Genomic DNA, 11351 nt, shown 5'->3' with positions numbered 1-11351 from the left:
AGGGATAATTTGGGGCATCTTTCGTATTTCCATGGACTCACCAGAAAGGTTCTTGTTCTTGGAAAACTTAGTACAAAGATTTCCTAGAGAAGAATAAGCATTTTGGGTTTCTTGTTTTAAATTATAGTTGTCTGGTTTTTTGCTCATTTTAACATTTAAGAACTAATATCTATTAACTTTGGATAGAATGGATTTTAAATTCCTAAATCAAATTTCTAAATATTGCTGCCTAGCAATTTACCTAGAGCACACTCTGATAACAAATAAATGCTTTTTTTTTCTTTCTTTTTTAGTCTTAAACAGACCTATACTATTTGCTTTATTGAGATATGAATCTAGCTAGTTTTTCTGAGATATTATGGACTGCTTTAAAGAATTGACTAAACTTCTCAATCCCTTTGGGGAGCCCCACATCTTTTGGAGGCTGTTTCTGAATATTTTCCTTTTTAATTAACCTTTTTATCCTAATTAGAAGTCAGTTAAAAACTGGATTTTTATATGCCATTGCAGGTTCTTCAGTTCTGTATCTGTTCTCTCATTGCTTATCTATGTTGATATCATATAATCTTGTCTTTGAATTTATGAATCTCTTTTCCTCTCCTTTCAGAGTTATACTTTCCCAGTTAACTAGCTATTACCTTATCCCCTATAAGGAGTTCCCTTTGGGGAAATTTCATGTGTTTATGGTGAAGAGAAACATGTCTGTGTGTGTGTGTGTGTGTGTGTGTGTGTGTGTGTGTGTAAAGAATTTCTGGAGACATCTTTGTGTGCTCTATCTGGAAAGGGACAAATGGAACTATTTCATCGAGACCTTTAGTTCAAATGAAGTATTGTGATGAAAAAATCATACAGGTTTTTTTTTTTTTTTTTTTTTAACCCGGGACAACTTGTTTCCTCTCTCAAGAATGAGGGGTTGATTTCCAGTCAACTTCAGTTTCCTAGTTCCTATAAAGAGACCCACATTCTCTGGGAAATCTATGGGGACTAAGTTCTCCCACCAAAGGAATGAGCTTGATTTTCTTTTCCTTTTACTTCTTGTCTTTGGGTTAGGGAAGGCTTAGAAAGTGTAAAGGGCTGAAACTCTGAATAGGTGCATTTGAATCAGACAACTGAGCACTTAAGGCTAATTACCTATTGGATAATAACTCTATTAGCATGTTTGTAATTTCTCTTCTTACAGTTAATGTTAGCTCAATGCTTGGGGTTAGGAGAATTGTAGGAGGGATTAGTGGGAGGAGAGAAACAAGTCAGAGTCACTTTGGAGAAGGATGTAGAGAAGGGAGGTCGGTGGAGAGCATGTGGCAGTTTTGTTCATCTCCTTCACTTCTCTCCCTAAGACAGGGACTTTTGCTTATCCTGATTCTGAGGCCTCCAGGGAGCTAATCTGGACTTCACAAGAAAGCACTAACACATTTGAGAAATTCATAAATTGTTGTGCTTTTTCTTATGACTTTTTAATACAAAGCACTAGGGAAGAATCACAAGATCATAGGAGGCCTGCAAGGAATCTAAAGACCATTAGGTTCAATGGCCTCATTTTGTATATTAGGAAACAGACCTTCAAAAATTTAAGTAATTTGATTAAAGTTACATAGGTAATTTGTCACAGAGGTGAGTTACTAGAGAATTATCCAAGATTCAGGACTATGGATAGACTTTGACAACTTCAGTTGATTTGGTGAGGGCACAGATATTTTCCTGGGGGGAGGGGAGGAGGTAGAGAATAAAGGTATAAAATCCATACTACTCTGAGCCTACATATTTATAATTGCAATTACAAAAGGTTCAGGAGACTGTATAATAATAATACTTATTGTTTATTTTTCATTCTCAAAGACGACCATGACATCAAGGAGATGATGCCCTGACATGCAAGTGAATTGGAGTTAAATAAGGCAAGGTAACCTGCCTTACTCCTTCAGAGTCATCTAGGTCTAGTGGCCAGATATAGGTCGGGACTGTTGGAGATAGCCTGGGATGCAATGAGAGACCCTGGCCTTTTTAAATGTCAGGCCTTTAACTGATCTCATTTTGACTGAGGCCACAGTGCATTAGATGATTAAGGGTAGGTAAGAAATAATAATTCAATCAAAAGTATAAAATAGATATGAGAAATCCTTATTTAATTTAATAGAAATATGATGTTTTGATCATTGGATAAAATCAGATGAAAACATACAGGAAATATCTTGTAATTAGTTGAAAGAATCAGATAAAGCCCTGGGACTGTTTATCACAAACCAGTTCAGAACCACATATTCTGGGACCAGACCAGTCTACTGATGGAGGAGTATCAGACAAGTCCCTGAGAGGAAATTCCCTGATTTTCCCTGGGAAAGGACTTAGAAACTTTATCTCTCTCTTCTATTATCCCTCTATTCATGGTAGTCTTGGATATTGGAGTGGTAGTGACTTTCACCAGAAAAAGCACCTGCAGATGAAAATGGGCAAGAAGTAAAGAGAATCTTGAACTTAGAGTCAGAAAGAATTCCTTTTGAATCTGCCTCACACATTTACTAGAAATGTGACAAGTCTCTGAAGTTAGTTTCCTCATCTGTAAATTTGGAATAGTAATAGTACTTATTCTATAAGTTAATTATAATGATCAAATGAAATAACTTGTTATCTCATTAACCTGGATATAGAAACTTTGGTTTTTGGTGAGTCCTTGGAAATGAAAAAGATGCCCAAATCATCTCCATGTGCAGCTCCACTCTGGGTTTCTTCTTCCAACTTGCATTCACGGACTCATATTCTCAGAGAATTTTTGGCCCATTTCTCTTTGTATTTCATGCCATTCTAATCAGGTCTCACATATTGGGGTCATATAGGGTTGGGTTCTCACATAGGGTGACTGCTTACTTATTACCATTACGTAAAGTGCTTTGCAAACTTTATAGCTCTACATAAATGCTAACTAATATTGTTGTTAATATTTTAAAAAAGAACAGTTCCCTAATTCCCTAAAGATGGTGACAACTTTATAGTCAAAGATTTCTTTCTTTCTTTTCTCCCTCTCTGTCTGTCTCTGATTCTGCCTCTGTCTCTCTGTCTTTGTCTCTCTCCCCTACCCTGTGAAGAATTTAAAACTAGCCACTAGGTGGCACTGCCACCCTATCATTAGATACAATGATGGGAAGCTCCTTGCACTTGCATTAGAAGAATCCAGATACAATTTGTGATACAATTTAGATACAATTCCCCTAATTTAGTTGTGAAATTTAGGGCAGGGTGAGAAAGGTTTGTAGTGTTAGCATCAAAGGAACACTATTTTGTATGGTTTTGCTTTCCTGCTTGAGTCCTTTGGCCTCGTAGAAGCATCCTCTACCTGCAGTTCAATTTAAATTTTGTTTCAAAAATATGTATTGCACACTTATAATGTGAAAAATTATTATGCCTTAAAGCATGAAAAAGAGGAGAAAACATAATGATGGACAGAAGCAGCTACACTCAAAGAAAGAACACTGGGAAATGAATGTAAACTGCTTGCATTTTTGTTTTTCTTCCCGGGTTATTTTTAACTTCTGAATCCAATTCTCCCTGTGCAACAAGAAAACTGTTTGGTTCTGCACACATATATTGTATCTAGGATATACTAAGACATATTCAGCATATATAGGACTGCTTGCCATCTAGGGGAGGGAGTGGAGGGAGGGAGGGGAAAAATCGGAACAGAAGTGAGTGCAAGGGATAATGTTGTAAAAAATTATCCTGGCATGGGTTCTGTCAATAAAAAGTTATTATAATAATTTAAAAAAGAGGAGAAAACATGTCTTAAAACCTAGTGCTAATTATCAAAACCTATAATCTTCAAACCCAGAAACAGATTTTTAAAAAATCACATGCATATTTTACTGAACCAATCAACACAATATATATAGATATAAATATATAAAACAACAACAACAAAAAGAACAAGAGTAGTTTCTTCAACAGCAAATTTCTTTATATCTTCATCTCATCAGACCATTTTTGAAATTAGAGTGTGATGACATTTACTTCCTATAAAAGTGGTGGCATTATAAAGTGTTTTGAAACTGATCTCCATAAAAAAAAAATAAAATGTTTCTATTTAGATATAGAATATAATGTCAACACACTGGCAGTTCTTTATAAAATCAAGTCACACCTCCTCCAGGCTCTCCTCTTTGAGTCGTATTTAATTTTTTTTTTTTTTTTTTTTATTTAATAGCCTTTAATTTACAGGATATATACATGGGTAACTTTACAGCATTAACAATTGCCAAACCTCTTGTTCCAATTTTTCACCTCTTACCCCCCCCCCCCCCCCTCCCCTAAATGGCAGGATGACCAGTAGATGTTAAATATATTAAAATATAACTAGATACACAATAGATACATGACAAAACATTATTTTGTTGTACAAAAAGAATCAGACTCTGAATTATTGTACAATTAGCTTGTGAAGGAAATCAAAGATCAGGTGTGCATAAATATAGGGACTGGGAATTCAATGAATGGTTTTAGTCATCTCCCAGAGTTCTTTTCTGGGTATAGCTAGTTCAGTTCATTACTGCTCCATTAGAAAATGATTTGGTTGATCTCGTTGCTGGGGATGGCCTGATCCATCAGGACTGGTCATCATCTATATTTGTTGAGTATATAATGATCTCCTGGTCCTGCTCATTTCACTTAGCATCAGTTCGTGTAAGTCTCTCCAGGCCTTTCGAAATCATCCTTTGGTCATTTCTTACAGAACAGTAATATTCCATAATTTTCATATACCACAATTTATTCAGCCATTCTCCAACTGATGGACATCCATTCAGTTTCCAGTTTCTAGCCACTACAAAAGGGCTGCCACAAACATTCGTGCACATACAGGTCCCTTTCCCTTCTTTATAATCTCTTTGGGATATAATCCCAGTAGTAACACTGCTGGATCAAAGGGTATGCACAGTTTGATAACTTTTGAGCATAGTTCCAAACTACTCTCCAAAATGGTTGGATTCGTTCACAACTCCACCAACAATGAATCAATGTCCCAGTTTTCCCACATCCCTCCAACAATCATCATTATTTTTTCCTGTCATCTTAGCAATCTGACAGGGTGTGTGGTATCTTAGAGTTGTCTTAATTTGCATTTCTCTGATTAATAATGACTTGGAGCATCTTTTCATTGACTAGAAATAGTTTCAATTTCTTCATCAAGAATTGTCTGTTCATATCCTTTGACCATTTTTCAATTGGAGAATGGCTTGATTTTTATAAATTAGAGTTAATTCTCTATATATTTTGGAAATGAGGCCTTTATCAGAACCTTTGACTGTAAAAATATTTTCCCAGTTTATTGCTTCCCTTCTAATCTGTCTGCATTAGTTTTGTTTGTACAAAAACTTTTCAGTTTGGTATAATCGAAATTTTTCATTTGTGATCAGTAATGATCTCTAGTTCTGCTTCATAAAAACCTTCCCTTCCACAGGTCTGAGGTAAACCATCCTATGTTCCTCTAATTTATTATAATTTCATTCTTTATGCCTAGGTCATGAACCCATTTTGACCTTATCTTGGTGTCGGCGTTGATATGGATCAATGCCTAGTTTCTGCCATATTAGTTTCCAATTTTCCCAGCAATTTTATCAAACAGTAAAGTTCTTATCCCAAAAGCCGGATCTTTGGGTTTGTCAAAGACTAGGTTGCTAATTTGTTGACTGTTTTATCCCTTGAACCTAATTATTCCACTGATCAACTAATCTATTCCTTAGCCAAACCAAATAGTTTTGGTAACTGTGCTCTATAGATAGTTTTAGATCTGGTACAGCTAAGACCATCATTTGATTTTTTTTATTAATTCCCTTGAAATTCTTGACCTTTGTTTTCCATATGAACTTTGTTGTTATTTTTTCTAGGTCATTAAAATAGTTTTTGGGAGTCTGATTGTTGCGCTAAATAAATAGATTAGTTTAGGAATATTGTCATCTTTTATTATATTTGCTCGCCCTATCCAAGAGCATTTAATATTTTTCAATTGTTAGATCAGACTTAATTGGTAAAGTGGTCTGTAATTTTGCTCATAAGTTTTCTGATTTTCCTTGGCAGATAGATTCCTAAATATTTTTATATTATCAGTAGTTACTTTAAATGGAATTTCTTTTAACTCTGACTGTTGGATTTTGTTAGTGATATATAAGGAATGCTGATGACTTATGTGGGTTATTTTATAACCAGCAACTTTGCTAAAGTTGTGGATTATTTCTAATAACTTTTAGCAGAACTCTGGGGTTCTCTACGTATACCATCATGTCATCGGCAAAGAGTGATAATTGGCTTCCTCATTGCCTATTCTTATTCCTTTAATCTCTTTCTCAGCTCTTATTGCTATAGCTAGCGTTTCTAATACAATATTAAATAGTAACGGTGATAGTGCAACCTTGTTTCCCAGATCTTATTGGGAATGGTTGCAGTTTGTCTCCATTACATATGATGCTTACTGATGGTTTTAAATAGATGCTGCTGATTATTTTAGGAAAAGTCCATTTATTCCATACCTCAAGTGTTTTTAATAGGAATGGATGTTGGATTTTATCAAATGCTTTTCTGCATCATTGAGATGATCATATGGTTTTGTTAATTTGGTTATTACATGGCCAATTATATTGATAGTTTTCCTAATATTGAACCAGCCCCATTCCTGGTATAAATCCTACTTGATCATAGTGTATTATCTTGGAGATGATTTTCGAGTCTTTTGCTAATATCTTATTTAAGATTTTAGCATCAATATCATTAGGGAGTTGGTCTATAATTTTCTTTCTCGTTTCACTACCTGGTTTAGGTATCAGTACCATGTCGTCATAGAAGGAATTTGGTAGGACTCCTTCATTCCCTATTTTATCAAATAATTTATATAGCATTAAAATTGTTCTTTAAATGTTTGGTAAAATTCGTAAATCCATCTGGTCCTGGGATTTTTTCTTAGGGAGTTGTTTAATTGCCTGTTCTATTTCTTTTTCTGAAATGGGACTATTCAAGCAATTTACTTCTTCCTCTGTTAGTCTGGGAAGTCTGTATTTTGAGGTAGTCATCCATTTCACTTAGGTTATCAAATTTATTGGCATGTTGAGCAAAATAACTCCTTATTATTTCTCTAATTTCCTCTTCATTGTGGAAAGTTCTCCCTTTTCATTTTAAGACTACTAATTTCATTTTCCTCCCTCTTTTTCTAATCAGATTTACCAAAGGCTTATCTATTTTATTGGCTTTTCATAGAACCAACTCTTAGTTTTATTAATTAGTTCAATAGTTTTTTACTTTCAATATTTTTAATTTCTCCTTTTAATTTTAGAATTTCAATTTAGTATTTGATTAGTTTTAATTTGGTCTTTTTAGTTTTTTAGTTGCAAGCCCAATTCATTAATCTTTTCTTTTCTGTTTATTCAAGTAAGCCTCTAAGGATATAAAATTCTCTTATTACCGCTTTTGGCTGCATCCCACAAATTTTGGTATGATGTCTCATCATTGTCATTATCTTGAGGAATTATTAATTGTATCTATAATTTGCGTTCACCCAATCATTCTTTAAGATGAGATTGTTTAGTTTCCAATTACTTTTGGTCTATTTCCCCAACTTTTGTTGAATGTAGTTTTATTGCATCATGATCTGAAAAGGCATTTACTATTTCTGCTTTCTTTTAATTTGAGGTCTTTATGTCCCTAATATATGGTCAATTTTGAATAGGTTCCATGAACTGCTGAGAAGAAAGTATATTCTCTTCATCTCCATTCAATTTTCTCCAAAGATCCAACATACTAATTTTTCTAATATTATATTTACTTCTTTAATTTCTTTCTTATTTGTTTTGTAGGTTGATTTGTCTAATTTGAGAGTGCAAGGTTGAGATCTCCTACTATTACAGTTTTGTTGTTCATTTCTTCTTGCAACTCTCTTAACTCTCCTTTAGGAAGTTGAGTGCCATTACCTAGGTGCATATATGTTTAATATTGATATTGCTTCGTTGTTTATGTTACCCTTTAGCAGGATGTAGTTACCTTCCTTATCTTTTAATTAGATCAATTTTCTTTTGTGATCTGAGATAAGGATGGCTACCCCTCTTTTTTACTTCACCTGAAGCATAATAGATTTTGTCAGCCTTTACTTTACTCTATATGCATCCCCTGCTTTAAATGTGTTTCTTTAAACAACATTGAGGGTTCTGACTTTTGATCCAGTCTGCTATCTGCCTCCTCTTTTATGGGGAGTTCATCCCATTACATTTACGGTTAAATTACTAAATCTGTATTTCCTGCCATCCCTAATAACCCAGATTGTGCTTTACTTATTCTTGCCTCCCCAACCCCTTTTCCCCTTTTAAACTTATTACCTCTTGTATCACGATATTATCCTCTTTATAATCCCTCCCTCCCCCTTTGAGTCTTTCCCCTTCCTTCCCTTATTACCTTTTTTCTTTTCCTTTTCCTCTCCCCGTTTTTAATGAGGCGAGAGAAATTTTCTCTAAAACAAATGTCAATTATTTTTTCTTTTGAGCCAACTCTGATGAGAGTAAGATTCACACAATGTTCCTCCCTCTAAATTCCCTCAGATATGATAAGTTTCCTTAGCCTCTTTGTGGGATGTGGTTTCCCCTTTTTATCCCTCCTTCCCACCTTATTCTGCCATCATCCCTTTTCCATATCTACTTCCTTTTTATGTTATATCAATATTATCATATTATACATGTATTCTTTTTGTATATCCACAAGAAATACAATTCTCAAAGTTATTTTACCTTTTCTGCATCTCTGAGTTCTATGCTTGGAGATCAAATTTTTTGTTTTAGTTCTGGTTTTTCTTCAGAAACAAATGGAATTCATTTGTTTCATTAAATGTCCATCTTCTTCCCTGGAAGAAAATGCTCCAGCAGCTGGGTAGTTTATTCTTGGATGCATCTCAGTTCTTGTGCCTTTCGAATATCATATTCCAGGCCCTTCTTTCCTTTAATGTGAGGCAGCAGATCTTGGGTGATCCTTATTGTGGCACCTCGGTATTTAAATGGTTTTTTTTGGCTGCTTGTAAATTTTTTCCTTAATCTGATAGTTCTGAAATTTCACAATATTCCTTGGGGTTTTTATTTTGGGTTTCTTTCAGAAGGTGTTCGATGAATTTTTCAATCCTATTTTACCTTCTGATTCTATTACATTGGGCAGTTCTCTTTGATGATTTGTAAAATAGTATCTATCTTTTTCATCATAGTTTTCAGAAAGTCCAATAATCCTCAGATTATCTCTCCTAGATCTATTTTCCAAGTCTGTCGTTTTTGCAAGTAGATAACCGTGGTTTTTCCAGTTTGTCATTTTTTTGTTTTGCTTGACTGATTCTTTGTCTCAATGGAATCATTAGTTTCAATTTGTTTCAGTTCTAATTTTTAAAATTATTTTCTTCAATAGCTTTTTTCTTCTTTCTGTATATGTCAATTGAGTTTTGGAATGTATTGTTTTGGTCTGTGGAATTTTTCCATTTCACTAATTTTTTTTTTTAGTGAATTATTTTCTTTTCCAATTCACAGATCCTACTTTCTTCGTGTTCTTTGTCTTTTCCAATTCACGGATCCTACTTTCTTGCGAGTTCTTTATTTTTCCAATTCACCAATTTTGTTTCCTGCACTTCCTGAGAATTTTTTAACTTTTCCAATTCGTATTTCAGGAAGTTGTTTGCTCTCTTGAGGCTTCTCTTTCCTTTCCCCATTTATCTTCTAACTCTCTTTGAGACTTTAATGGTCTCTTCTAGAAGCATTATGTAAAGGAGGACAGTCTGATGCATTTTTGTTGTTTGAGGTCTCTTCAGGTTTGCTGACCTGCTCTTTTTCTGCATAGAAGCTGTCGATTGTTCTTTTCATCTTTTATTCATGTTTTAAAGCCTTGGGTAGGTCTCCTAGGCAAGGGGTTACCAGCCCTCTGCAGAGAGGGAAAGATGTAAACCGATTTCCGGCCCGAGGTAATGGAGTGCTCTGGGTGAGAGTTTTCCTTCCCCAACAGGAAGTGGATTCAGCACTGGCCGAGCTATCAAACTGCTTAGAGGGGCTGAGTGGATTATCGATTGCCCTCGGCTGAGACCAAGTGGTGAAAGTGTCACCGCCCAGGCCGGGCCTCAGTGGGACTTGAGTATAGAGCTGAGCGCAGACCACAGAACGCAGACAGCCACAAACCTGCCCAGCGTCTCTGCCTGATGCAAATCGGCCCTGGAAAAGCTCTATGGCCCCAAGCCGAAGCTCCCCCTGTGCAGATTGGAGGCTAACCTGGCTGCGTCCTCCTCCGTGCAGGATCACAACTGCCCCAAGGAAAGCCCCTACTACGGTTGGGGCTGCGCTTGTGCTGAGATCTGTGCCTTCACCTCGGTTTGAGACTCTCCTCGGAACCTAATTTCTCTCCCAGTCTGCCCGATCTCCCCTGGCCCGGAACCAACCTTTTTTGGCGAGACTGCAGATTTTTTCCGGCTGGTGAGTTGTTCTACTTCTTATCTTTACGAATTGTAGCAGTCAAGACTATTTTTGAGGCTCGATATAATATTGATAAAGAGGGTAAGAGAAGAGCTTAGAAAGACGCGTGTGTCTTCTCCGCCATCTTGGCTCCGCCCCGAGTCGTATTTAATTTTATTTCTAGTTTTAATATGAATCTACCTGAGAATTTGGACAATTTGGCTTCTGCTTCCTTGCAAAAAATCTCTTGATTCTGAAAGTCTTGTGTGAAGACATGTTGAAAAAGTCACTGCTCTGTTTACACACTGTTTATACAATGACTGAATCAGATAAAAAAGGGCAGTGACAAATATCTTTATTCATTGGACTGCTAGGGCACTGTTTTTAGACAGGAGTTAATTTTCAACACTCCCCTACCTTTAATTGCTCATTTGTAAAGTGAAGGGCTTTCTCAGGTGCTTAGAATAGTTAATATTTGGTTATCTTGGAGTCTTGGATTTGGTGTAGAGAGTTGGTAAATGTATGTATTTCATTGGTTATAACATTCATATCAAATTTTGACCTTGACCAAGGCAAAGAGGATCTTGCCCTTGAAGAGGCAACTTGGCATAAAAGGACTGTATTTTGTGTCTGAACGCTGGATTCAAATCCTGGCTCCCACCTCCTGACTTACCTAGGAAAAGGTCTTTAGGTCTTAGTTTTTTTTTTTTTAAATCTGTAATATTGTAGGGAGTGGGGGATAGGAAGGAGAGATTTAACTAGGTGACAGATGAGATCTACTTCATTTCTGTATCTGTTTCCTTTTTTTCACTGGGTCCCTCCTCTTGGCCCACTTATCTAGCATCTGTAGAAAACTGATAATGGATGAGTGAAAAATAATGGAGATGAAGTTAAGATTTAGAAGGTAAACATTCTAAT

At 35.7% G+C, this 11351-nt stretch overlaps 1 protein-coding gene across 1 annotated transcript; it reads right to left on the bottom strand.

The window, feature by feature from the left end:
* Positions 1 to 4110: 4110 nt before the first annotated feature.
* On the bottom strand, positions 4111 to 10709 carry LOC116423698 (60S ribosomal protein L39-like). Its single transcript, XM_031968811.1, has 3 exons — positions 10635 to 10709; positions 4790 to 4807; positions 4111 to 4167 (listed from the first exon to the last, which is right to left on the bottom strand). The coding sequence occupies exons 1-3, from the start codon at positions 10707 to 10709 to the stop codon at positions 4111 to 4113; spliced, it is 150 nt and encodes a 49-aa protein (XP_031824671.1).
* Between the last annotated feature and the right edge of the window lie 642 nt (positions 10710 to 11351).

The sequence above is a fragment of the Sarcophilus harrisii genome, chromosome 4 (genome assembly GCF_902635505.1).
Source record: "Sarcophilus harrisii chromosome 4, mSarHar1.11, whole genome shotgun sequence".
Taxonomy (NCBI): Eukaryota; Metazoa; Chordata; class Mammalia; order Dasyuromorphia; family Dasyuridae; genus Sarcophilus; species Sarcophilus harrisii.
The sequence above is the reverse complement of the archived record's forward strand: the minus strand, read 5'-3'. Positions and strand labels throughout refer to the sequence as shown.

Bases quoted from the DNA above. Each gene is read 5' to 3' on its own strand.
- LOC116423698 (XM_031968811.1), bottom strand. From the start codon at position 10,709: ATGTCTTCACACAAGACTTTCAGAATCAAGAGATTTTTTGCAAGGAAG.